The sequence below is a fragment of the Oryx dammah genome, unplaced genomic scaffold, assembly GCF_014754425.2.
Source record: "Oryx dammah isolate SB20612 unplaced genomic scaffold, SCBI_Odam_1.1 HiC_scaffold_27, whole genome shotgun sequence".
NCBI lineage: Eukaryota > Metazoa > Chordata > Mammalia > Artiodactyla > Bovidae > Oryx > Oryx dammah.
In genome coordinates this window covers 130,735,445-130,761,964 of record NW_024070211.1, presented here as the reverse complement: position 1 = coordinate 130,761,964, position 26,520 = coordinate 130,735,445, and the positions used below count along the sequence as shown (strand labels likewise).

The following is a 26,520-nucleotide window of genomic DNA, read 5'->3' as shown; positions in this document are numbered from 1 at the left end:
TGTGTGTGTGTGTGTGTGTGTGTGTGTGTGTGTGTGTGTGTGTGTGTCTGTCTGTCTGTCTGTCTGTCTGTCTGTCTGTGTGTGTGTGTGTGTGTCTGTGTGTGTGTGTGTGTGTCTGTGTGTGTCTGTGTGTGTGTCTGTGTGTGTGTGTGTGTGTGTTTGGGGAGGAGGCTGGCACACTGGAGGAGAAGGTGACCCTGCAGAAAAGCCGCCTTGGGGCTTTTCACATGACCCCTGGTTCCCCTATGGCTCCGCCATGGTGGTGGGGGGACCTGGCTTCACAGAGGAGTCACGGGGAGCCCAGAAGGTCAGCGTCGGATGTGGACAGGGCTGGTCTGACACAGTGCTCCTTAGGGGGCCTCAGTAGAAAGAGTCCCAGATGCCAACGCAGAGCGGGGGGGGGGTGGGGGTGGGGGGTGTGTGTGTCGGGGGGGCGTGGGGAAATAGTTGGGGAGGGTGCAGGAGTGGGGGTGGGAACCCAGGGCGGGGGAGGGGAGGGACACTTGAAGAGGAATTAATGGTCAGAAATACAAGTTGAATCTTGATCTAAACTGAGAGACGGAATCCACAATTAACTGGCTGCATTTGCTGAACCTGGGACAAGAGGAAAATGTTTTCCTGAAATATAACTTAAGCCAGGAGGGTGTATGTGTGGGTGTGTGTGCCTGTGTGTGCGTGTACCGCCACCATGGGCTCTGTGGAGCAGTCTGCTCTGGAAGTGGGCCTGGGCTGAGCTGGAATGTCACCGTCTTCCCAAGTTTACCAGCCCAGGCCTCCTGCTGGAGGGGACCGTGGGCCTGGGGCGGGCCACCGCTGAGAGGGGTCAGGGCCCTTCCTGTGGGCTGGGGGTGGTGCTGCCCTGGAGCTGGTGGGCCAGCTGGGGGCCGGCCTGGTGCCAGAGCAGGGGCGCTGCCCCAAGGTGTGGGTGCTGGGCTGCCTGGCCTGCGGGAGAGCTGAGTCAGCCCCGCAGGAAGCCCGTGGTCAGCAGAGGGCCAGAAGCCGGTGCTTGCGTCCTGACTTGAGTCACTGCACTCTCAGGTCACCCTGTCCTGCTGCGTGCGCCGAGAGACCAGGGCAGGCCTCCCCACAGCCTGCAGCCAGCGCAGGGCTCTTCGGAGCCCGGTGGTTGGTGAGGGGCCGGGGTGTGGGGCGGCTCTCAGCGCACGTCGCTTCTGATCCCCTCCTCTCTCCTCCGCTGGGGACTCGGGTCACTTACTTGACCTCCTTGTTTCGATTTGCTTCTCCATAAAGCGGGGTGACAGTGCCCCCTGCTAGGCCCAAGCCTTGGACGGTGGAGTCTGTGACCCTGCACCGAAGTGTGCCTAGTAGGCCCTTGCGCAGTCAGCTGGGGTGAGGGGCTTCTGTGCCCCAAGAATGGGAAAGCCTTAGCAGAGCATCTCGCACAGTGTGGCGGGTGGAAAGCCCACATTCAGATCCCAGCTCTGCTCCTCCCAAGGTCTTGACCTTGGGCAGGTTACCTGTCCGCTCTGAGCCTCGGTGCTCTTGTGTGTGAGGGTTTAATGGGGGACACGTGCCTCCATTTCACGCCGTAGGACACTGGAGTTTGGGGTGGGGGTGTAAGGCGCCTTAGCAGGCATGGGGCGTTCTGCTTGCGGGTCCTGTTGGACATTCCTGCCCAAGTCCGGAGCAGCCTTGGCCCAGCAGTGGCGGAGGTGTGCTGGCTCAGCTTGGGATCCGGATGGTGAGCCCATGGGGGACGAAGAGAGAGGGAGGGCCAGAGGGGGCCTGGCAGGGGCCAGGTGACACCTGGACCCCTTCCCGTCGTGCTCAGCGCCTCCCCCACCTGACCCGGGCTCCTTGTAGGTAGCAGGAGTCCCTTCCAGCTTTCAGATGCTCCATTCCATAAGTGTCCAGAGTCATACCATGGGCAGGCTAGGGATCTAGCCCTGGATGTTCACCTCAAGCCATGCCCTGCTCCACTCTTTTCTGTTCTTTGACACTTTCCTGTGATTTTGTCTTTTTTTTTTTAAATTGGTGACTCTGGCAGCTCAGCTTCCCCTTCCTGTTGAATCGCGTTTCTTTTGGGAAGGAGGGCCCTTGGGGAGGAAAGGGCCAGGTAAGCTGCCTCAGCTCCTCTCAGGGAGGGATGTGGTCTCACCCCCAGGACCTGTCTAGACTGCAAGATAGACTGCAGGGCTGATGCTCGGCCTGTGTCCTGATAAGTCAGAGATGTAGGGGCCCTTTGTGTCCACCTGATCCTCACCTCTCCACTTTGAGGGTAGAGATGGGACCCTGAGTGGTGACTGCCCAGGCTTCTGGCAGCCCCCTCATTGTCCCTTGTGGTCTCAGGCTGGGAGGGAAGGCCCCAGCTCCTGATTTCCTGCGTCTGCTGGGCTAGGAGGACCAGGGCCTTCCCCTCAGGCCTCGCCTTGCCCACCATGTTTCTCTGCTCCACGCCAGCCCAAGAATAGTGGTGCAGGCTTAGCAGGAGAGAGCCTGGGAAAGCCCTCCTGGTGTCCTGAACAGTCACCGCATCTGCCAGGGGCGGGGGCACCGCCCAGCGTCCCATCCCTTCTTGGCCACTCTTGTTTCCCATGCTCATCTTCACCCTCGCTTAGTCTGTGCTCCCTCCCAGCCCCCTCCCAGCCTTCCTCCAGCTCCCCCACCCCCAACCAGGGGAAAGCAGCGGGATTGGGCCTGGGCTGGGAGAGGACCACCTTGTTCTGAACCGTGAGAACCTGTGAGTCCCCACCCTTTGATCCACCACATCTGCGAACTGGAGCGTCCTCACGGGTGCTGGGGACTTGGAATCAGTCCAGGGGCAGAGGTAGGGGGCCCCTGGGGCTGCCCCCTGGGCCGCCGAGGGCCTGGGAGTGACCACGGGACTGAGGGTGGGGAGGAGTGGCGGCCCTCCCCACTGCGGTGTCGTGGGTGGGGTGTGTGACTGCACTTTCGCTTGGCAGGACTGGGTGGAACTATTTAAAGCTGACTCTGGGCATCAGCTCCTGTGAATGACACAATAATAAGCAAAATAATAGCAATACTGTGTTGGGGGAAAAAATACCACAGCTTATGTCCTTTAGGTACTTGTTAATCATTCCAGGTTCACAGATGTGGCTATGGACGATTCCGAGTGGTAAAATGAAGGAATAGCCTGGTTGCACATTAGGTTGATCAGACATAGGCAAAGGGCTGAGGGCATTTACAGGACTGAGTGAGTTCATGTACCTGAGGTGAGATCAGGAAAGGCTGCCTGGAGGAGGTGACCTGAAGGAGGTGACTTGGCCTGGCATCAGTGGGGAAGAGATTTCTTAATGAATATTGCGGGGGTGCCCGTGGTCCCTCCTGGGTCAGACTTGGCCCCAGGCTGGTGCGTGGAGGCAGGACCTCCAGCTGCCCTCCCTGGGCTCTGGCTCCGTGCTCTGTTGAGCTGGGGGTGGGCTCCTGCTTCGCTGCTGCTCCGCAAGGGCTGTCTCCTCACCCAGTCCAGGAAGCAGCTGATGAGGGGTGGTGGGAGGTGGCCGGGCTAGAGGGGCGGATTCCACTCCTCTGCTGATGGCCGTCGTCCTGGCGCCTGCCTGGAGCTGAGAATAGCACCCACACTTGCATGGAGGGGACAGGTGGGCGGGCGGTGGCTCTGGTGGGGGGGCGCGGTGCTGACATCTCTGAACAGGTGGCCTGGAGGGCTGGGCCCAGGCCAGGGCTGCGGTGTCCTCAACCAGCCCCACCCAGCCCCTCCTCAAGCGACCAGCGGGTGGGCTTGTGGCACTGCTATCCGGGGTGCCCTGGCTGGGAGCCCTCCCTGGCTCCTCTGTAGCCTGGGCTGTGTCCGGGCTCAGCGTGGGAGGTTAGGGATCAGGGCGCCCCAGGGCCGCGCGTGGTGGCTGCTGCAGGGCATCAGAGGCCAGAACTTCCAGCTGCTGTTTGGGCTCAGGAGCAGGGTCACAGTGGTGGGGCTGCTGGCAGGGCCCCCGCAGACCCGGGGGGGCGGGGGGGGTTGGGGGGAGTCTGCTGAGGGAGGTGGGGCCAGGAGCGGGAGGTAGGGCGTGGCGGGGCGAGTTGTCTCCTAAGTAAGCCTGGGTGAGTCATGGGGAGCTCGGGGCACCAGGCACCAGTGCAGAAAGGCATGTGTGGGCTGGGCTGGGGAGGGGTGGGGGTTAGGGAGAGCGGACTGGCTTGGGTGGGCACAGTCCTAGGTCAACAGGGGTCAAGGGGCGGCGGGGGGTTGGGGGAAGCCAGCGCCCTGCTCTGTGCTAAATCCTCTAACCTACACAGCCCGAGTTCATCCTCACACTTCCTTGAGGGAGAGGTCTTGGCTCAGTTTTACTGATGAGACTTAGGGCTCCGAAAGATGAAATTCCTTGCTCAGGGATACACAGCCTGGACCTGCTCCTTATGTCTCCCGCCCCCCCTTCAACTCTCCCCATCAGAAGGGGTCCAGAGAGCCCTCCTTTCTTTCCTTTCTCTTAGTCACCGGCCAGACCAGACTTGGAGCTGGTTGCCAGGGGTGGGAGCCACTGAGGAGCAGTGGGTGAGGAGGGGGAGCCTCAGGAGCCCAGTGGTGGGCCTGCCTTGGCTGCCTGTCCCCACCTCCCTCCCCAACATCACTGGGGACATCCAGCTCACAGTGACCCCCAGGTTCCTTTCCTCTCGTTGCTCACTCTCGCTGTCCCCCTCACTTTTCTCCCTGTCACCCCATCCTTCACCCCTCCTCACCTTGCTCCAGCCTGCTCTGAGGTCTGGGCAGCCTGGGACTTTAAAACTGTGAGTCAGAGCACAGCTCTCCAGACTTCCTCCTCCCCGCTGGAGTCTCAAAGCCCCATGGCCCTGCCCTGGCTGCCAAAGCGGTTCATACAGTGCGTACAGCCTCTGCAGCCAGGCTCACTGGCTGTGTGACCCTGTGGAGTTTTTAAGGCAGTGCCTCAGTTTCCACATCTGCAAAGTAGGGTAATAGTAGTACTTCCTTTGTGAGGTTATAGAGCGGATTGCTTGAGGAATCGTGCAAAGGCCTCAACTCCTGCGTTCCAGGGCATCTCCCTCCTCCGCCCGCCCTCCTGTCCTCTTTCGCACTCTAGCCTTGCTCTTCCCATCCCAGGGCCTTTGCACATGCTGTGTCCCCTGCCTGGCATGCACTCTCCTTCATCAGGTCACTTTCCTGAGCCCCACCCTTTCCGTGCCCTGCGCTGCTTTTGTTTGATCGCCACTGGACGTGCCTCCGTTGGAGCACTGACCCCTCCAGGGCAGAGATCTTGCTCTGTTCACTGTAGGGCACAGCCGGGCAGCTAGGGGAGGGCGTCGCAGACCACCAAGCCTCAGCTCCAGTCCCAGCCCTCGGCACCTAGAGGCCAAGTCCACTTCCCCTTCTCTGTGAGGGCCAAACCCATGGGGGATGGTGGGGGGTGAGCGGGCAGTGAGGAGCGGGCAGCCTGGGCCCACCCTGAGAAGTTGGTGAAAAGATCCTTTGTTCCCCTGGAGTGTGGGTCAGGTGGGATGAAGGCTGGAAGGGTGGGATCTGGATGGTGGGGTGGTGCCTGAGTGCTGAAGGAGGTGGCTTTCCCCTCTGGGTGGCCCTGGCCCTTCCAGAAGCCCTCCTATCCTCATGGAGGCCTCTCCTGGAGGTTCTGGGTCTGTTGACATCTAGGAATGCACTCAGCCTGATGGGTGGTCCCTGAGGGGAGGAGTCTAGTCATGACCAAGCCTGGGCCCCCTCCTGCACCCTCTCGGGGCTCTGGGGCACCCCTTGTGGACTGATTCCCCCTCCCCAGGCTCCCACGCATGGAAGGGGGCTCCTTTTGCACCATTGGGTTTGGGGACCAATGGCCGTGTTCAGATTCTAGATCCTGTTTACTTACCCCAGGACCAGGGATGTTAGGCCTCAAGTTTCCTCATCTGAACACCTCCCTCTTTTAGAGAATGCTTGGCACCCTCTTGGGATGCCTGTGGATTAACGACTACTTCTGCCTTGTGGGTGCCACCTCACCCCACTGGCCCAGCCCAGCCCCCTCCCGGAACTCCCAACCCCTTCCCCACTTTGGCCCCTGCCCCTCTGCTCCCCTGCCTCTGTTCTCCGCTATTCCAGCCTCCCCCACCCACCACAGCCCACCCTAGCTTCCTCTGGGGTCTGGGTGGCCCTGCTCTGGCTGCTGGCCACTAGTTTATCTGCTGAACAGGCTGGAATGTCAGGCTTCCTGGGAAGGGGAGGGGGTAGAAAGGAGAGGAGGGCAGGGTTTCTTAGCTGGAATCATTTGGAAACTTCTTACCTGGGGTCAGAGCCCTTCCCTTCCACCTGGCAGTGGGTGTGCAGGAGGAGACCCCCCTATCACCACCCCCACCCAGTCCCTTCCTTTCCCAGGGGCCTAGCTGGGAGGGTGGGAGAGGCTGGTTTTGACCAGACAGTTGTATTTCAAGGCATTGCTGTGGGACTGACATACACGGCAGCCAAGTCTTTATGTACCAGTTAAGGGTGTAAAAAAAGAACACCAAACATCACTTTTTACTCTCAGCAGTGTTTCAAAAGGAAAGGGAAAATCACTAAAAGAGGAAGGAGATAATTTTAGAGTGACAGTCTCCCAAGAAAGGCCCTTTGGCTTCCTCAGTAGGTCAGCCGTTCTTAACCAGGGGCCCACGGGAAAGGATGATGAATCTCTGTGGACTGGTGTCAGGGGACAAGGACTTCCAGACCACGAGGACTTGTGAAAAAAAAAAAAAGATTACTGTGGGGTGAGGCCTTGGAGATTCAGGGTGGGTGGGGCTTGGAAACATTTTTTTTTGTTTTATATTTCATTGCAAAAATCCTTGCAAACTTTGCATTCTAATACTTAGTCTTTGTTGCTTACGGCACAAAAGTGGTTTCTTCACCAGTTAAATCTTTGGAACGCAGGTGGGGCAGGAATTTTTGAGTGGGCAGACATGCTGCCTGTCGTCCCCGTTTAAGAATCAAAAGTCGAGGGAATTCTCTGGCACTCCCGTGGTTAAGACTGTCACTGCTCTGAGGGGCTGGGTTCGATCCCCGGTTAGGGAACTAAGATACTACAAACTGCGAGCTGCAGCCCCTGGCAGAAAAAAAGAATTGTCAGTCGGGTCTGGGTGTTGAAATCCATCCCGCTTGGGGTCCTTGTTCTGCCGCTCTTTAGCTGAGCGATCTCGCTGAACCTGTTTTTTCATCTGTAAAATAAGACCCAAAGTCACACCTTTGGATGTCCTGGTGATATGAGCCCACCTGTAAGGGAGTGTCAAGGGTGCTGAGCCTCCTCAAGGTGAATCCTTGGTGCAAGCTCCCTGGGGTTGTGCCTTGCAGTGTGGTTTTTTTTTTTTTTTTTGTGGAGCTTTGAAGGAGGAGCAGCTGCAATTCAAGGGGAGCTTTCCCTGGCAGGTGGGTGGCTGAGAGGTGACATCTCATGGTGAGGGGTCCCCTCAAGAGTATGAGCTGAGCTCAGAGCACTTCCCCAAGAGGAAGGTGGGATGACAGTCACCACCTTCTAGCCACCAGCCTGGGAAGATGGAGGTCCAAGGATGGGGGTACAGAGGAATCAGGGGAGGGGTCTCTCTCTTGGGGACAGCCGTGTGTGTGTACTGGATTAGGGAGAAGGATCTGAGTCAGAAGGTCCCCGTCTCCTCTGAGATGCTCTTGCCCAGAGCCAGCCCTTCCTGGGCCATGAGCCCGGCTGGTTCCCCTGGGAGCCTGTTGCTTTGTCTTTCTCTGGTTTTCTCTCCAGCTCCCTTCTGCATTCTGGATTCTTCTTCCACAATGTCTCCTGGCCTCTACTCAGCTTCTTGCCTGGCTCTGTGGCTTCTGGATGGTTCCTGCCACCTTTCCACTGTGCCTGGAGTCGACCGAAGGGTCATGGGCAGGAGCCGTGTCAGGGAGCGTGTGTGTGTCTGTGCAGACAGGTCGGTGAGCACCAGCATGTGGACACGTGAGGGTGCAGATGGGCCCACTTGGGGGGCCTACGTTGGGGGACATTCTTGCCTCCTGGGGGTGGAATGCTGTTCCTGGCTTTTGCCCAAAGCCAGCATTTTAACATTTATCTTTCTTAAAAAGTCACTGCCCTTTTGGGAAGTCGACAGGCTGAGTCTGGCACCGCAGGAGGGCTGAGGAGTCTTATCGGCCAGGCCTCTTGCTGTGCCTTCTGGAAGCCCTGTGTTCTGGGCTCTGCTCCCGGGCAGAAAAAGCCTGAGCTGCTTCTCCCCACTGTCGTTCACAACTGGGCCAGGGAGGCCAGGCCCCTCAATCTAGCCCCTCTCTGCCCGGTCCCCTCTCAATGCCAGAGCACAGCGGCAGCTCCCAGGCTGCAAACTGTGTCACCCTGGCCAGCAGATCGCCAGTCTCAGGTGTAAGTACTATGGCTCTGGTGGCAGAGATGTCCAGCATGTCCGTGTGAGTGAGCTCATGGGCCCTCAGAGGGAGAGGCAGAGTTTTCCTTGCTGGATGACAAGATGAAGCTGCCCCCTGGTGCAGTCACTAGCCGGGCTGAGGGCAAGAGCTGTACCCCAAGAGTGGCATTCAGTGAAAAGCACCTGAGTCAGGAGCCCTGGGTCCAGTCCTGGCCTGTGCACAGTCTCTTCACTCGAAACGGGGGTGCCAAGGCCTGCTGGAGGAAGAGGCCCAGGGACCCAGACTGCAGCTTAGTGCCCAGATGGGGTCAGCCAGGCCAGCCGCCTGGGCCAGAGGCGCCTCTGCATCCCCAGGGATCAGTTAGCGGGTGGTGTGGCCTCAACCGTGACACAGTGACGGACCCAGCGGGCAGCTGCTAGGGCCCTGAGTCCGGCCCACTTGCCACAGCAGACGAGATCTGAGCCACACTTGCTCGGCGACCACAAAGCTACCAGACTCTCCTGGGATCAAGCTGTGGCCAAATTCCTTCCTTTTCTCATCTCTAAAGTAGGGGTGAGAATACTTAGAGGAGGCCAGGCATAAAAATGGCAAGGCCTAGGATGCCCAGAAGCAGTGAACACACCTCTCCTTGAAGGGAACCCGAGCTTCTTGGAGAAAGGGCTGATTGTAGGCCCAGGGCAGGGACATACCCCCCTGAGCCTGGAACATCTCGCAGTGTCAGGAAACAAGGGCATGCCCAAAGACTAGTGGAGACACGTCCTCAGGCTCCCACTGGCCAAATTTAGGACAGTTTGAACGTCAAAATGAATAATGATAGTAATAGGCTATAAAACATTGAATGCAAAATGGAGGCAAGAGTCCGTAATGATGTCCCTATAAAGACATGACCTGTATAGGACACCAGGTAATATGGAGGAGGGTAGAGGCCCTCGATAACAGTCAGTCCCGGCAGAGATGAGAGATGCGGAGCCTCTCAGCCTTTCATTTGCACACAGGGCAGAAGGGGTCTTGTCGAAACGCACTGTCAAATCCAACAGTTCCAGGGCGGAGCCTGAAATTTTGCATTTCTACCAGATTACCAAAGGGCTGTGATGCTGTTGGTCCATGGACCCGACTTTGAGTAGCAGAGTACTAAATGGACGTAAAGGCATCAGGCAAAAAGTTACTGGCTGTAGACATTTATGCAGGGATGATGTATCGACCCTCAGATGACTAGTTAATTACCTAGAGGAAAGTCACCTTAGTCACACCAGAGGTCTGGCAAACACCGCCCAACCTGTGCATGTGGTCAAGCTCAGCGCCGGAAGCAGGAGACGCCCGGAGGTGATGCTGTTGAAGGACACGTTGCCTCTGTAGTATGCTTGCCAAAACAATGTTTAATCTGGACTCAATCACGAGGAAGTGAGCAGATGAACCTAGAGTGTAGGTCATGCTCCACGGGACTGGTTTGCATGCTTAAAAATATGTCTGTTTGGCACAGGGTCTGATACTCAGTATTTTGTAATAACCTATAAGGAAAAGAATCTGAGAAAGAATATATATATATCTTACAACTGAATCACTTTGCTGTACACCTGAAACTAATGCAACATTGTAAGTCAACTTTGCTCCAGTAAAAAGCTGTCAATACAATGAAAGAGAAACAATGCACAGTGAATAGGTGGAGGGAAATATTCTGGATTACAGGAGACAGGAGACACGGCAACCCAGTGCAGTGTGTATACTAAGTGAAGGAAGTCAGAAAGAGAAAGGTGAAGACCATGTGACGTCACCCACATGGGATTTGAAATACGGCACAAACGAACCACCTGTGAAACAGAAACAGGCTCAGAGAACAAACTCGTGGCTGCTGAGGGCGAGGGGCACGAGGGGGCAGTCCACCGGGAGTTCGGGGTTAGCAGACCAACTGTTATATATAGAATAAGTAAACAGTAAGATCCTACTGTATAGCGGAGGGCCATCCCTCAGGGGGTAGAGAGTCTGCCTGTCATGGAGGAGCCAGAAAAGATGCGGGTTTATCCCTGGGTTGGGGCGATTGTCTGGAGAAGGATATGGCAACCCACTCTAGTGTTCTTGCCTGGAGAATCCCAGGGATGGAGGAGCCTGGTGGGCTGCAGTCCCTGGGGTCGCACAGAGGCAGACACGACTGAAGAGACTGGGCATGCATCCATGCACGCAGAGCACAAGGAACTCTACACAATATGTCGTGATAGACCATGATGGAAAAGAGTATGAAAAGGAATGTGTGGGTGTATGTATATATATATCGAATCACATATATATATACGGAATTATATATATATATATATGTATAACTGAATCACTTTACAGCAGAAACTAACTCAACATTGTAAATCAACTATTCTTGTTGTTCAGTAGCTCAGTCCTGTCCAACTCTTTGCAACCCTATGGACTGCAGCACGCCAGGCTCCTGTCCTTCACCATCTCCCGGACCTTGTTCAAACTCATGTGCATTGAATCCGTGATGCCATCCAACCATCTCGTCCTCTGTCGTCCGACCGTCTCGTCCTCTGTCGTTTCCTCCTCCTCCTGCCTTCAATCTCTCCCATCATCAGAGTCTTTTCTAATGAGTCGGCTCTTTGCATCAGGTGGCCAAAGTGTTGGAGCTACAGCTTCAGCATCAGTCTTTCAAATGAAAATTCAGGATTGATTTCCTTTAGGATTGAATCAACTATATTTCAATTAAAAAAGCAGTGTGTGAACCACATTTGGATTCCAGATCAAAAAACAAATAAGGCAAACATAAGGGAGATGTAGGGGACAAGTAGGCATGTTTGCACGAGGACATGTGCTGGATAATAGTAATAAGAGTAAACACTGGGTGTTCGCTGGTATTACGGGGGTTTAGGAGGATATTCTTATTCTTTGGAAATGAACCAAAGTAGTTAGGGGTGAAGGACTGGGTTAAAAGTCATGATGTCTGCAGCTCCTTTCCAGGGGTTGGGCTAACATATAAACAAACGAACCAGACTATTTAAATGGAGAGAAAGTAAAGGTGGCCTCCTGGTGACAATTGGTGAGTTGAGGGAAGGACAGATGGCAGTCTATCGTACTATTCTTCCAACTTCTTTTGCGGTTTATAGGGTTTATATTTGAGACTAGAAGTTGGGGAGGGGCCTATGCAATGTGGCAGCTCCTGGTGGGCTGGGGCTTAACTCTCCCTACTCTCTCCTGGCTCTGCTGAGGCTGTGCCCACTTGGCTCCTGGGTTACTGGGGAGCTGGGAGGAGTGTGGGACTGAGTGTCCATCATGGGGGCCAGGTGCCTGGGCACCATCTGGGCAGGAGGACCGTGAGGCCAGCTGCGAGCATAGCTCTCAGGCTGATACTGTGTGTGTGGGCGGGAGGATCGAGCAGGTGGGCAGGAGACAGGGAGACCCCTCAGATGTCAGGGAGTGAGCCAGAGACCCTGAGGCCGTGGGCAGTTGGGGCGGAGTGTCCTACCCTGGCATGTCTACCAGGGGAGGGGACAGCTCCAGTCACCAGGTGGCCTTTGGTCCAGTTCTCATGGCCCCCTCTTGCCTCTTGAGGTGTCTCCCTCCAGATGGATCCCAGCTGTGTGACCCATGGGAAAGGCTAGGCTTCCACCTGCCCACCCATCACCCAGACAGTCTGTGTGTCTGTCCATGTGCCCCTGCCCACCTGGGAGCCTCTGGGAGCCTGTGAGGGCGTGCATCCTGTTGCTGTGGTCCCGACCGCAGGCTTTGTCGGCGGGGGAGGAGGAAGTACAATAGTGACGCCCAGCCGCCCGGCACAGCTCATTCTGCGACCAACCTCGACTGAGGCCGTGGCCTTGGAGTGCCGGAGATGATGAGGAAGGTGAAGGCCCCCTGGGGTCTCAGCTGCTGGGTGGTGGGTGCCGGGGGAGTTGTCTGTGTGTGTGAGAGAGTGTGGACGGGGGTGCTGGGGATGCTCTGGATGGGGGGTGGTCCTTGATCTCTGCTGGTCGCTAGAAGAGCTTTTCCTGTCTGGGCCAGAGCCTGGGGACCGGGGCTTCCCTCCTGGGCCTCCAGGCTCAGCTCTTTTCCCCAACCTTGGCTTCTAGAAAGTGTTTATTTTTACCTTGTGCCACATGCCCAGATGTGGGCATGTGTTCCCACACAGGTAGGGGGCTGGCCATGCTCTGGGGGCAAAGAGGGGTCCCAGAGGGCTCCTGGGATCAGCCTAGGGGTGAGGGCCTGTGGGCGTGCTCCCCTGCCCTTGCTGGCCCAGCTGGGGTGGCGTGGAGAGGGCCAGGTCTGCTGGGTGACCCCCCACCTCCAGTTTGGGTGCCCTTCTTCCAGTCTGGAGCTTGGGAGAAGCCCTTTGCCTGCTGCTGAGTGTGAGGCCCTAGGTGTCCTGATTTGCCTGTCGTCTGTCCCACGAATGTAGAGACCGTAGCTGGGAGGAGGGGTGTGTGGGGTCTGTAAAGTGCTGTGCTGGGTGAGCAGTGAGTGATAACTTGCTCTTGTTTCGAAGGACACTGGCCCTGGGCGCCATTTCTGGGTTTGGTGGCTGGGTGCGCAGCACCTCTGTGTGGAAGCTGTCACCATGGGTGGCCTGTCCCCTGGCTCACTGGCTGGCCAGGAGCCGAGGAGCGGGCCTGGGAAGACCCCGCAACCGAGGCCTGTGGGCTGTGAGAGAGGCTGGGGAGGGGCACGCAGGAAGCTGTCCCTGAGCCCTGGTACTCAGAGGTGCTCAGCCGTGTCCTGTGGGCCTCCCGCCCTGCCCAGGGAGGGCCCCCCAGCCCTGAGTCCCAGCCCAGCCTCTGACAGGCCGACCCGCAGATGTTGTCGGGAGGAGGCTCATTCTGCCACCAGCTCCCCTCACTCGGCCCTGCTGGGGATTGGTCATACCGGGGTTTCCAGCTCCTCTCGTCCGTGGTTGCACTGAGGATGTGAGAGGAGCAGGGCCACCATCAGGCTTCCTGGACTGCGCTGGGCTTGGGCTGAGCAGCCCCTACCTCGGTGCGGTGGGGCTGTGACCTGTCCCCTGTCATGCTGTCCCTTTGTTTATTACAAGGGAGACATGTGAGATTAGTGTGACTTAGGGGTGTCTGCCTCGTCCCCACGGATCTCTGTAGCCTCAGGCAGGGGTCGGGAAGCCTGCTGCCTCCAGGCCCCTCCTCACCTGCCTCCTGCCCGGTCTCCGATACCTGGCTCAGCCATCAGGCACCCCCTGAGCCCCGGCGGCCCGCCTGCTGGGTGCAGTGGCTGGCTGAGCCCCACGCAGGGTGGCCCCACGCACTGAGCGTGGCCTCTGTGTCCCCCAGGCCTGTGGCCAGGGCTCCCCTCTTGGCGTGGAGAGGGCTCTGAGCATGTGTGTGTGTCCCAGGTGAGGGCACTGGTGGCGGCTGGACAGAGCTGCCCTGGGGTCTGTGAGTGTGGGGACAGATCGCGCAGGGCTGAGCAGCTGTTAGGTGGCAGGGCAGGGTAGGGTGTGGTCCGGGTGCCCCCGGGGCCAGTGGGAAAGCCCTCTTTCCCAGCGTCTGGGGTGCAGCAGGAGCTGCGCTCTGGAGGGTGGGAAACACGGAGACGGCGGGGCTCTGGGGTGTCACTGCACCAAGTTTAGTCCCGGTCTCTGTCCTGGGGTAGGTGGTGCCCAGCTTGTTTCTCCCCGTAGCCGCACTGGGAGCTTCCCCGAGGACAGGGCCGCAGGGTGTGTGTCCTCCGCCTCCTTTCTGTGGAGCGAGGCAGGTACAGTGAGGAGGAGACAAGACACACTCACTGAGCCTCCACGTGCTGTGGGTACAGTTGTCACTCCCGTGTCACAGGCGGGCACTGAGCTATCAAAGGCGAGGTGAGCAGCTGGCTGGAGCTCACGCAGAGCCGTGCTGGTCATCCCCCTCTGAAGCATCCTGCAGGGCCCGGTGGGACCCACTGGAGCCAACTGATTCCTCAAGACCAGACCTCAGATTCGTGTGAATGCCAGTTCTAACCCCTGATCCTAACGGCCGCCTTCATGGTGAGCTCTCTGCGTGTCGGGTCGAGTATTCTCCATATACACCCTCTGATTTTACGTAACAGGAAACTGAGAGACGGGCTCTTTTGTTCTAGGTCGTGACTCTGACCTCAAAGTTCACAGCTCAGATGAGAACGTGTTGTGTGTCGGCCCTGGGCTCAGTCCTGTTGGTGAGCTGGGGATGCAGGAAGGCTGGACACTGGCCTCGAGCTCAGGCTGTGCAGGCTTGGGTGGGGCCAGAGGCAGACCCCCAGGCAATGAGGAGAGCTGGTCCCAGGCCCTAAGTGGTAGAGTGAGGGGATGAGGAGGAGGGCAGCTTCGCAGAGGACGTGTCGCCTGAGCGAGGTTTTGAAGGATGAACAGGAGTCAGCTGTGTGCACCTGCCTGCCTGTGTATTTGAGTACAGAGTGTGCATACTTGCCTTCTGTCTGGCATCTTGGGGTGCCATCTGCCTGGACTAGGAGGGTGGGTTCATGTCAGGCCCAGCACTCAGCTGTGTAGAGACAGCTCTGAAAGCCCTGTACTTGAGTACCTGTTATAGGCTAGATATGGAGACGTGTTTCGCGTGAGCCTTAAGGTGGGTGCTAATGTTCTATTTCTTGACAAGATGCTTGAGATTCAGAGAGACAGTAAGAGTCCCTTTTCTCAGGGTTCTTCTCACTGCCTGTCACCATGGCTGGCCTCTTTCTCGAGGCCTGAAGGTCTCACTGGTGGCTACAGCTGGCTGGTGAACCACGTGGCTGTGTTTGATGCCTGGAGCCAGGTGTGGACACCTGGGGCCTTGGCCTCCTCGGGACCCCGATGGCGGGGAGGGGACTGGCAGTTCCTCTGATCGCGAGCATCTCTGCAGGGAGAAGGAGAGGCAGTGGGTAGATAGCGTCACCTCCCAGTCCTCCTGCCGGAGGGCCGGCCAGCCTCTGGTCCTGCTCCCTAGGAGCCTCTGGTTTGCTCCGGTGGGCCGTGCTGGCTTTTGGAAGTTCTTTCTTTCCCACCTGGCGGTCCATTTCTCTCCTTGGTGTGGATGGGGGTGAGCCACCTGCCCGTGCTCAGGGTCAAGTGGGCCAGGCACCCCCGAAGCTCCACCCTGTTCCCATGGGGCTGCCAAGGGAAGGGGGGGCCTGGATTGAGGTTAGTGCCCGTCTTCTTGCTCGTGGTTTGGTTTTGCTTTCCTCCTCAGCTCACTGTCACACTTGGCATCTGGTTGCCCTTGCCTGATGGACAGTGTCCTGACAGGGTTACTGGGGGCCGCTCCCCAGTGTGCACCGCTCCCCACCGCCTTTCCTCTCCATCCTTTGCGACCTCTGGTCACCTTGAAATTCCCTAACGATGGACCTCATCTTTCTGGTCCTCCTGCTGCCAGTGCTCCTCTCAGTCTGAGCTGCCACTTCTCCCAGGAAGTTTTCCTTGATTACCCAGGCTGGATACGATCTCCATCCTGGGCTCCCACAGTCTCATGTACTTCCCTCTGTCTTGGGAATGGACCCTTGTCTGATTGATCTGCTTCCCCAGCATAGATGCCCAGGGCACAGAGCAAGTGCCTGGCAAGAGATGGCTGAATTCATTACATGATGAGAGAGAGGATCAGAGAGCTGACTGGCCCGCTGTGGCTCCTGGGCAGGTGCAGGAGGGGGAGCAGGGCAGTGCCGGCCATCCTAGGGTCAGTCGGGGTTCGGGAGGGTCCCGGCTCTGTCCTGAGACTGGGCATTCCTCCGTCCAGGATCCTGACCTGGTGTTCCAACCCCATCTGAGCTCATCCCTGCTGGGGGCTCACCTGTTTCTCTCCTCCACCTGCCGCCCCTAACCAGAGCCACCTGCTTCCTTCTTATTCTTGCTGGGTTGGGTCACTCTCTGCTGACCTTCATCTCCGTGTTGTCCCTTCTGCTTCCTGTGGACGTGCCTGCCCAGGCCTGTGGAGGGGAGCCTCTGCCCCGCTCTCTCCCTGCACACTTCACCCTCTCTCTGCCAAATCCTCATCTCTTATTTTTCTCTGCTCTTCCCCTGTTGCCCTCACCCATCCTTGCTTCTTGCCTTCCCTCTCTCTGTGACCATGGAGAACTCTGGAGTTGGAGGCCGTGGGAGCTGGGAGCTGGGAGTCTGGGAGAACCTGGAGGGCCAGCCCTTCTGCTCGGGGCTTTCAGGCTCCCGGTCCACCTTCTTCTTTTTTTAGAGCTTTCTCCCTCTCCAGACTTTAGGTCTCTCTCTGTCTTCACCCACTCATCTCCCACCTGTGCCTGCCACGTCCTCTCTTTGACCCCACCAAGAAGGGACAGCCGTGACTCACCGAGGGGAGAGTCAGCCTCTGAGATGTCGGGAATAGGGTGTGTGTCTGTGAGCCCGTGTGTACGTGCTCTTGGGTGCCTCTGTGTGTGTGAATGTGTGTGTGCTGGTGTGAGTGCCAGGGGTGGGAGGGCGTCTAGATACGGGCTACAGTGGGTCTCAACTGGAAATCTAGGCAGATTGGAAGCTGACTCCTAGTGACCGCAAGAGCCTGACCCTCCGCCAGCCCTCCCTCCCCTCCTGGTCCTGGAGTGATTACCTCCCTCTGGGATTCGCGAGCAGTGGGCCCAAGAAATTGAGTCGTGTGGGGAGGTGGGGCCACCCCTGCCGGCCCCCTGGTGTTTGGCTCACTTTTCAGTTGCCAGGTTGGGGTGTAGCAGCCAGGGCTGCAGTGTGATATTAGTTGGGAGGGGCACCCAACCCCTCATACTCCTGGTTTCCATCACTACAGCAAGCCTGTCCTAAGCACTTCCTCTTGACAGATGGATGAGCTCTGAGGAGAGGAGGGAGAGATCTCAGTGCTGCCCTTGGGGGTCACAGCAACCACAAGCCCTCTGGTGGTCCCAGTGGCCTGGGCTGGGTGATCCTGGCCGTGGGCCTCCCAGAACCCCGCTGGGGTGGAGAGGAGTCTGAGGTATTGGTGACCTGGTGCTCTTGGTTTGGCCACTTTCCTTCTCAGTGTAACATTCTTCTCTTCTCCCTCTGCCTTGGAAGGTCCTCCAGAAACTGGGGAAGGCGGATGAGACAAAGGATGAGCAGTTTGAACAGTGTGTCCAGAATTTCAACAAGCAGCTGGTGAGTATGGGTGGCCCTTGGCCTTCAGGAGCTTGTGAAAATGGAACTGTGGCTTCCAGGTGGAAAATGTCAAGAGATGAATTTGTGGAGTAGAGGAGCTTGAGAAGGGATCAGTGCGGGCTGGTGAGTCATGGAAGACTTCTTGGAGGAGGGAGCACTGTCACTGGCTGTGGACTAGGGGAAGGAGGGGAGTGTGGGGGTTTACTTTAGGTAAGATATAAGGTTGGGGCAGGGTGGGAGTGGGAGCGAACGTTAGATCATGGCCAGATTCTGGACAACCTTGAATGTCCAGGCAGGTGGGCTCTCTAGAAGTGTCCTGTGAGGACAGTGGCATCTGCAAGGTTTAACACGGGAGCGGAGCAGACTGGGTTTGATTGGGCACCCGCTGAGTGTCGACTGTGCTTGGCTGAGTGGCGGGCTCCAGGCCGGGCCATTTGTAGATGGCTTTCGGATCCCTCTGACACCTCTGTAAGGCAACTGGTATCACTGTTCCCCTTTCATAGGTGAAGCAGTTGAGGCTTAGAGAAGTTGGTTAATCTGCCCAAGGCCTTGCAGCTTTGGGAGTGGATTCAGACTCATACTTCTCTGGTTCTAAAAACTGCAAGTGAGTTAAAGAGCGTCCTTAGCATTCCCTTTTATAGACGAAGGGCTGGTGACAGAAGGGCCTTAATTATGTGGACAGCCTGGGGGCAGTGGTTATATCCAAGGGAGGACATCCTGACCCCATAGGGCCCTAAATACCTTGACTGGGTTGTACCCGAGACATTCCCCCCCTCAGATCTGCTAAGTCTAGAATAAGCCATTTTGGTGACTGTATCTGAAGATAGTACAAGTTGGGAGTGAAATGACTCTGGTGATTCTCTCCTCCCTGGGAAAGGCCAAGGAAGCAGGGACAGAGAGCTGGGCCATGGCTCTGTGGCTTCTGCAGACCAGTCCCAATGAGTGAAAGACAGGCATGGAGGCCAGAAGAGACCATAGGAATGGGCATGGGTGTTGGCAGTGAGGTCAAGATCGAAGCTTTGCTAGGAAAGGGGCTGGTGGGCCTAGACTGGGGGCTGGGAGGGACCAGGCCTCTTCCTACTCCTGGTCCACATCTGAGGCCTCAGAAAGCACAGAAGATACCCACCAATGCTTCTGTGGCTGAAAGGGAACCCCTGGGAGAAGGGGCATCCTTTGAAAAACTCTGACAGCCCACTGGCCCGTGGCTGGGAGCAGCTGGGAGAGGGCCGGAGAGCATGATGGTAGGAAGGCTGGAGAGCATGCTGGGAGAGGGCCAGGGAGCATGCTAGGAGAAGGCCGGGGAGCATGCTGGGAGAGGGCCAGGGAGCATGCTAGGAGAAGGCTGGGGAGCATGCTGGGAGAAGGCCGGGGAGCATGCTGGGAGAGGGCCAGGGAGCATGCTGGGAGAGGGCCAGGGAGCCTACCAGGAGAGGATCAGAGGGCATGCTGGGATAGGGCAAGTGTGCGTGCTGGGAGACGGTAGGGGAACACGCTGGGAGAGGGCCCAGGGCCAAGTTGCCCTCACCTGCCAGAGAAGCTCAACTGAGGGGTTCCTCAGAGCAGGGTTGGAAGCCCCCATGGCTGCTTGTCCCCCGAGGCCAGTAATGGGAGGTGTTTCAAAGCCCGTAGCAGAGACTGCTTGTTTGGCTCTGGGTGACCGCTCGCCCCTTGGGCCTCAGTTTTCTCACCTTCAAAGTGGAGGCTTGAAGAAGAACACCGAAGTCCTTTCTGGCTCCCTGGCTTTTGGCAGGCAGTCACTGATCCTTGCCCAGAGCGACTGGGGAGTGAAGCTAGGGCTAAAGATAGCCAGTCCTTTGGGCTCGCTGGCTGTGGATACGGGTGGTCATTTGAGCTGGTGCTCTGGGTGGTGTGGTCAGCTTCTCAGGGGCCGAGGGTAGAAGCAGGAGTGGGCAAATAGGAGGTCTCGTTTGAGGTTCAGGGTAACCCTCCCTTAGGAGTTAGGGCAACTGGACAGTTCTGGATTTGGTTGGTATGTGGGGGTGTCTGGGGCCTGGGGTGAGGTTCAGGATTTAGAAAGGGTCACTAAGTGAGGATCACTCTTCTCAGGGAAGTGAATTCAGAAAGCTGCGGGGCGTGGGGAGCCCTGGGAAAGGTGAGGTGAAACCTGAGTATGGGGAGCCCTGCTCTTCATCTGGAAACGCCAAGCCTAGTGGGCCAGCGCTAGTCGGGGCCAGGGATGGCGGGAGTTTGGGCTTCAAGGACACGAGTCTCCCAGCCCTTCTTCTGGGGGTGGGCCCTAGGAGAGGAGGTGGGTCGCCCTGCTGTTGCCTGCTTTCACAGGGACCCAGTTTACATAGCCCCTCTGAGCCCACTCAACTTCAGGTCTGGCATCCCTGGCCCTGTCCTCTCTGTGAAGCCCTGGAGGGCTCACTCACACTCTCACCTACCCAAGTGCTTTAAATCCAGCTCAGATTCTTGGGAGCCATTCTGGGTCCTCCCGATGGCCCAGCCTCTTCCTCCTAGGGGACCGCCTGGACCTGGCTCCCCAGAGCTCAGAGTTGCTATTTGTCAATGAGATGGGGCAGGTCTGGTTCCTTCTCCTTCTTCAGGGCCCACCCAGGGCTCTCCTCCAAGTGGGCATCCCCGGCTATCGCGTGGAGATCCTCCGGCACTGACTACAGAGGTGCAGGAGTCCAGCTGCAGCCAGAGGGGTCCATGCAGGGAGCCCTTCCCTAGGAAGATGGGGGCTGATGTCAGGGAGGTGGGGGATAGCCTTTGGAGGGAGGTGTGGGGGTGTGGAGTGCCTGCTGGCCGGCTTGTGGGGCCACACCCGGTGTTAGTCCTGGGCTGCCAGGAGAACAGGCTGAGGGCAGTGGCTCCAGAACTTTCTCCTTCCCCCAGCTGCTCTGCAAGGCATATGGTTAGAGCTCAGGGATCTCCGGAGAGATGTTTCTCAGAGCCAGGGTGGAGGGGTAGCCTGCCGCCAGGGCCGCCTGAGGAAGCAGCTGGCTGGGGGCCCCGGCGGGGGGGACGTCGACATTAGGAACCAGCTGCAGTTGGCACAGGGGAGGCAGGGCTCCGGCGTCCCTTGCACATCTGTGCCCAGTGTGCCTGCTCACAGCGTGGCCTTGTTTGGGAGTCACAAGGGGCCCTGGTACAGCCTGAAGCCTGGGCAAGCACAGCAACCCACCCTGTGGGTGACCCCTTTTTCTGGGTGCCTTGTAGACAGATGTTGGGGGACAGTGGGGAGGGGAGCAAGCTGATGAGGCTTGGTGGGAAGAGAAGCTGGGTCTGGAAGATTCTGACATCGGATGAATACAAGAGCATCGCGTCATAGGTACACTTAAATCCTCGTCTCTACCACCACAGCACTTAATTGTTAAGACTGGGGAGGCAACATGGGGAGTCGGGTAGACCCTTCCTCTTGCCCCGGTCTCGGGCCCACGCGTGACTCCGATGGGCTTCCAGGGAGGTGTGAGTGCTTGTGGGCTGGCCTTGACTTCCTGCTCTAATCAGCATGCCTTGAACTTGGACGTTCGGGAGATTCCTACGTGGCCAGGGTTGTATACTCCATGGGGACTGAAGGAGTTTGGGAGAGGGTCTCCATTTTTAGTGTGATGCCCTGCAAGCCTCTCTGTGTGGTGTCTGCTGTCCCGTGGCTGCATTCTTTGTAACGAATAGGCAGCTGCCTGTGTTCCTGGCCCTGTCAAGACCGATTCAGCAAATTGCGGCCCACGTGCCCAGGCCTTGGAGGTTCTCACCAGCTCTCCCTGTGCCAGTGTGATCCTGGGCAAGTCTCGGAACCTCTCAGCTTCCTTTTCCTCAGGTGGCGACTGGTATCGAGAGGCTATGTGTGGGATGTTCTGGCCCCAGTGAGGAACTGTTGCCCCAATTCTGAGGACTTCAGGGCAGGAGGAAAGGGCTCTGGCCAGGAGAAGGGGCCCTGTTTGCAAGGCGACAGGAGAGATTTGAAGGTGCTGCGGTGGGCTCATGCCCGGGGCCCGCATCCCAGCCTGCTCTTGGCAGGGGCGTTGTTTGATTGGCAGGGGTGGAGACCACTTTTGTCTCCGGCAGGAGCTCCAGGCTGGCAGGTGGAGCTCTGTAGGGGCGCAGGTCTCCTGGGACTACGGGTTGCTGCCGTGGTCTGTTTAGGCCTCCCTCAGAGAGCAGGACTTCCAAACAAGTGTCCCTGAGGCGTGGGCTGGCGGGGGCCCGGGAGGTCATCCCCAGGCTCAGCCATTCACGGCCCTCCAGAGGGCTGGCTCCCTTGTGTGCCCCTCTGCACCCATCATGGTGCCCAGTGTAGAGCCTACCCCCGAGGCTGCTCTTCATGGCCACAGTGAAGCCACTTCCGGCGCCTGCGATGCGCCGGGCGCCCTGCAGGCGCTCCGTGCACATGTGCCTGTGGTCTCTCAGGCCAGGGTCATTTGACCTGGTTGACAGATGAGGAGACTGAGGCGCTGAGGGGTTCAGGAACTTTCTTAGGGTTACATGTCTAGTATGTAGAAGAAAATGGCAACCCACTCCAGTATTCTTGCCTGGAGAATTCCATTGACAGAGGAGCCTGGTGGGCTACAGTCCATGGGGTCACACAGAGTTGGACATGACTGAAGTGCCTGAACACACATGTGGCTAGTAAGGGATAGAGCTGGGTCTCCACAGCCCCACAGCCTGCGTGTGCTTTCTCCTGCATTCCACACATCTCCCTGGCGGGAGTCTCAGACTTTCCTTGCTGGCCTCAACCAGCTCAGCCGTCCTCACACCTGGAGCTCAGCTTTCCCGCTCCTGCCTTGTGCTGATGCCAGAGGGAGTTGGGGCTGCGCCTGTGGTTTCACCGCTCTGCTGGCCCTCCTGCTCCAGGAAGCCCCTGGGGCTGCCCTCCCAGCTCCGAGGGCTTCACTCCCTGGGCCACTCCCCGCTTTCCCCTGCCTCTTCCCTCTCAACAGGGCCGGTGTCCTGCGAGGCCTGGACACGACCCCACCCTTGTCTGCACTCCTGTCAAAGGCCTCCCCTTCTGGATCTCTCCTCTCCTCACCGGGTTGTCCTCTGTCCATCAGAACCCTCCTGACCCTGTAAAGGCCTGCCCCCGGCCCCCCGTCTCCGGTGGGATGTGCTGGGAGCCAGCTGGCCTCAGGCAGAACCCAAGCTTTCAGGACCAGGTGCTGGGTGGTCCCTGTACCCCCATCGTCTTCCTGTGCTCATGGTTGCCCGAGGGCAGGCTTGCCACCCGCTGGTCCCATCATACACATAGGCTGTACTCCAGTGTCTCGTCCAGGGTGGAGGGTCCCTGTCTTGCTGCCTTCCTTCCAGGGCTGAGAATAGTGCCTGGGAGAGAAGGTGAATGTCCCTTCAGGCACAGGGCTCCCCAGGTGGGAGCTCAGTGTGTGTCTGTGGCCAGAGAGGCAGTAGCCACTGTACCCCAAACCCAGGGTGTTTTCCTATGTGGTCTCCTGTAGGCCCCTGATGCTTTGCAGTGGACAGTGCAGGTGTCCCCAGGGTGTGGGAGGCAGAGGGCAGGTGTGGGCTGTGCTCCAGGCCCTCCCCTTCTCCTCGTCTTTCTCTTTGTAGACCGAGGGCACCCGCCTGCAGAAGGACCTCCGGACTTACCTGGCCTCGGTCAAAGGTAAGGGGCAGACCTGGCCTGGATGGGTGGGCTTCCTGGGGCACAGAGAGGGGCCTTCCCCTCGTGGAGCTGATGGGTGCAGAGCTGGGAAGGGGAGCAGGGCTGCCAGGTATGTCCACATACCTCCTGGGCCTTCAAGGGTGGTGGCAAGGGTACCCCCTGCCCTCCCACCCCCCCCCCCCCCAGCCCTGCCTGCAATGTGGCCTGTCTGCCCACTAGCCATGCATGAGGCCTCCAAGAAGTTGAACGAGTGTCTGCAGGAGGTATATGAGCCGGACTGGCCTGGCAGGGATGAAGCAAGCAAAATCGCTGAGGTGAGTGTGGGCCCAGCGGCCTTGGGCCTCGCCCTGAGGGGCCTCTGACCTCAACTGGCCACCTGTCACACCCTGCACCCTCTGGGAACAGCCCTTTGGTTCCCATGTGCTGGGTGCTCTTGGGCAAGTCCCCTCCCTTCTCTGGGGGTCATTTTCTCCTCTGACACACCGTCACGCTGAGATGCGTTTCCTGTGGTGTCTGGAGGCATCTCTCCTCTCTGAGACGTACCGCCTGGCTCAAGAAGCCTCCCTCCCTGGCCCCACCAGCCCTGGGCGTCTCTCATCCTCAAGGTCACCTTGTGAAAAGGCAGGACTTGTGACCCCATTTTATAGATGAGGTTGGGCTTCCCTCATCGCTCAGTTGGTAAAGAATCTGCCTGCGATGCAGGAGACCCGGGTTCAATTCCTGGGTCGGGAAGACCCCCCGGAGAAGGGAATGGCTACCCACTCCAGTATTTTTCCCTGGAGGATCCCATGGACAGGGGAGCCTGAGAGGCTATAGTCCATGGGGTTGCAAGAGTCTCACATGACTTAGCAACTAAGCCACCACCGCTACCACCAGTCTGAGGTTCTGAGGCGCTGCCCAGCTGTGGGGCGATGGGGCTGGCCCCTGGGTCCCCGGGAGGGGGAGTTGGCCCTGCTGCAGCCCAGCGCCCCAGTGTGCACGCCTGTGCTCTCGCCTTCTGCAGAACAATGACCTGCTCTGGATGGATTACCACCAGAAGCTGGTGGACCAGGCGCTGCTGACCATGGACACGTACCTGGGCCAGTTCCCTGACATCAAGGTGAGCGGGGCTCTGGCCCTCCGCCCTGCTGCGGCCTGGCAGCCTGTGTCGGGGGGCGGGAGTGGGAGAGGGGTGCAGGGGCGTGTGGGCAGCCCAGGGCTGGAGGCAGGCCTCCCTTCACCTCCCAGTTCATCCTCCGGAGCTGCTCCCTCTGAGGCTAGCCTTCCAGTCCCCAGGCCTGGGCCGTTCTGAGCTGGAAACCCTGTACCTGTGGGTCTCCGGGCTATGGAAAGAGACCTCGTGGAGCGTGTGCGTGTGGGGCCGTGTAACTGTGGAGTGACTCTAGGGCTGATGAAATGTATTAAGGGGCTCGAGGCCTGGGCGTTGTATGCCCTGTATGAGACTCTGTGCTTGGAAGGGAAGGTGTGTATCATCATGTGTATTACCTCTTATCTGGATATATCTGTGTGACTGTGTGTGTTCAAAACGCCGGCTGCCCTTGCCAGGCCCAGGGGAGTTAGGACTAGTCGGTGTGTCAGGATCTCCACGGAGGCGGCTGGGACCCCAGGTGCTCCCGACACACAGGCAGAGCTGTCTAGAGCTCAGGTAGTGACCGTGGTGCTGGGCCCCATCCTCTGGAGGGGTCATGCTCCATGCTGGCCCCTGGCCACACAGTGCAAAGGCTCCTGAAGTTTTACAGGGAGTGCAGGAGGGAGGCTGGTGGGGTGGCTCAGGAGGAGAGAAGCCTTGAAGGGATGAGCTCTTTGCTGCCAGAAATGTTCACACGAGTGTCTCCAGCATCTGTGAGACAGACTTGCTGAGCCTGGGGTCGGCTCAGGGGTCGGCGGCCTTGAGCCCTCCGGGTTCATCCAGGCCCCCTTGCCTGGGTCAGCATCTCAGCATGGGCGCCAGGCCCTGTTCAGCCGCCTCCTCCTTCCGTACTTCAGTCACGTATCGCCAAGCGCGGGCGGAAGCTGGTGGACTATGACAGTGCCCGGCACCATTACGAGTCCCTTCAAACCGCCAAAAAGAAGGATGAAGCCAAAATTGCTAAGGTAAGGCTGGCCGTGGTGGCTGCTGGGGGAGAATCTTTGGGAGTCTCCGCAGGGGGCCTTCCTCCTGTGCTGGTCCACCACCCCCTCTGCAGGCTTGTCACTGCGCCCCGGCGGGCAGGGGTCCTTGGCCCCCTTTGCAGAGGGATTCACAGCCGGTGACTAGTTCCGAGTCACAGGTCACAGGGCGAGTGAGTGGGAGTCCTCTTGGGCCTGATGGGTGGGGCCCCCACCTGGCCCGTCCCCCGGCCCCTCCGCCTGTCCTGAGGCGGCTTTCCAGGATGAGAGCAGGCCTGGCTTGGGTTTCACTGGCCCAGCCCCTCCTGGCCTGGTGTGCTCCGAGTGGAATTCCATCACCGGATCCAACGTGAACCTGTCTCAGCTGGAACAAGCCGGGTCGGGTGGGGGTGGGGGGGTGCACCCACATTTCCACCGCAGTGAGCGCCCCCAGGGCAGGACCTGCTTGCTGAGTCGTCTGCCCTTGCTAACGATTTTCATATTCTGCTTTGCAGCTGGAGTTCACCCACTTCTCCGCCTTCCTCCGGGCTCCCCTTAATTCTCTCAGCCTCGGGGGCCTTTACCTGCTGTGGGGGGCTGGCCCTCTGGAGGGTGGCAGGGCTCCGTCACTGCCCTGGAGACGTTTGGATGTGGTGTTTAATGTCTGTGTCGTTTCTCTCTCCCCGTCTCCCTCCTCTCTCTCTACTCTCCTTGGCCTTGACCTCCCCTCCCCACCCTTAGCCTGTCTCGCTGCTTGAGAAAGCCGCCCCCCAGTGGTGCCAAGGCAAACTGCAGGCTCATCTCGTAGCTCAAACTAACCTGCTCCGAAATCAGGTGACGCTGGCTTCTAACCTTGCACGTGCTGGCGCCTTCTGGTCTGTCGTCCTGCCCTTGGTGCTGGGTGGTGCTGGGTGCCCGTCTGCCCAGCCCCGCGGCGGGGTGGGGGAGGGCTCGACTCTTTCCCCGGTTGGGAGGCAGGGCTGTTTTCAACTGTCTCTGCTGGGAGACCTCCTGCTTCAGAGAGCTGAGGTCGAAAGGAGGACGCGGCCGGGGGCCGGGGCTCCGGTTAACCTGGACTGGCCCCTCTCTGTCCTAGCGCCTGGACCTCTGGTCATCCCGGCTCCAGCTCTGAAATCCTAGCCTCCAGGAGCCCAGGAAAGCCTCAAACTCTGTCCTCTGTGAGGGCTCTTGCAGGGACAGGTGTGGTGTCTTTAATGCTTCAAACCTCCTAAGAACTGTGAGGTTAACCTGGGTTTGCTGAAGAGACAAACCCGTTCAGAGAGCCAGAATCTCCTGCCCACTTCCCAGGGCCGTTTAGTGACTGAATTGGGGCTCACCCACCTCAAGCCCTGGGTCATTCTCCTAGCCCCCTGGACTGGGGGTCCCTGGGGGTGGTCCTGCCACAGTTGGCCACAGTCATGGTGACCCTTGGACCTACAGGCCCTAAGGTGCCGCTGGGGGGACGCTGAGAAGGCTCTTCAGTCTGGCTGGGATACTGAGACCTGGGGCCGAAAGGACTCG

The 26,520-nt window shown here is 58.5% G+C and overlaps 1 protein-coding gene across 23 annotated transcripts in view; it reads left to right on the top strand.

Moving 5' to 3' along the window:
- BIN1 (bridging integrator 1) overlaps nt 1-26,520 on the top strand; it is a 56,415-nt gene that overhangs the window by 12,435 nt on the left and 17,460 nt on the right. For 11 of the 23 annotated variants that reach the window (XM_040227834.1, XM_040227831.1, XM_040227824.1 and 8 more), the window contains exons 2-7: nt 17,247-17,327; nt 22,857-22,911; nt 23,131-23,225; nt 23,915-24,010; nt 24,898-25,005; nt 25,741-25,833. In XM_040227834.1, coding sequence (XP_040083768.1) covers nt 17,247-17,327; nt 22,857-22,911; nt 23,131-23,225; nt 23,915-24,010; nt 24,898-25,005; nt 25,741-25,833 — 528 coding nt within the window. Of the gene's footprint in view, nt 1-12,107; nt 12,135-17,246; nt 17,328-22,856; nt 22,912-23,130; nt 23,226-23,914; nt 24,011-24,897; nt 25,006-25,740; nt 25,834-26,520 lie in introns of those variants that run through there. The other 12 variants (XM_040227838.1, XM_040227835.1, XM_040227829.1 and 9 more) reach the window with 2 other exon arrangements.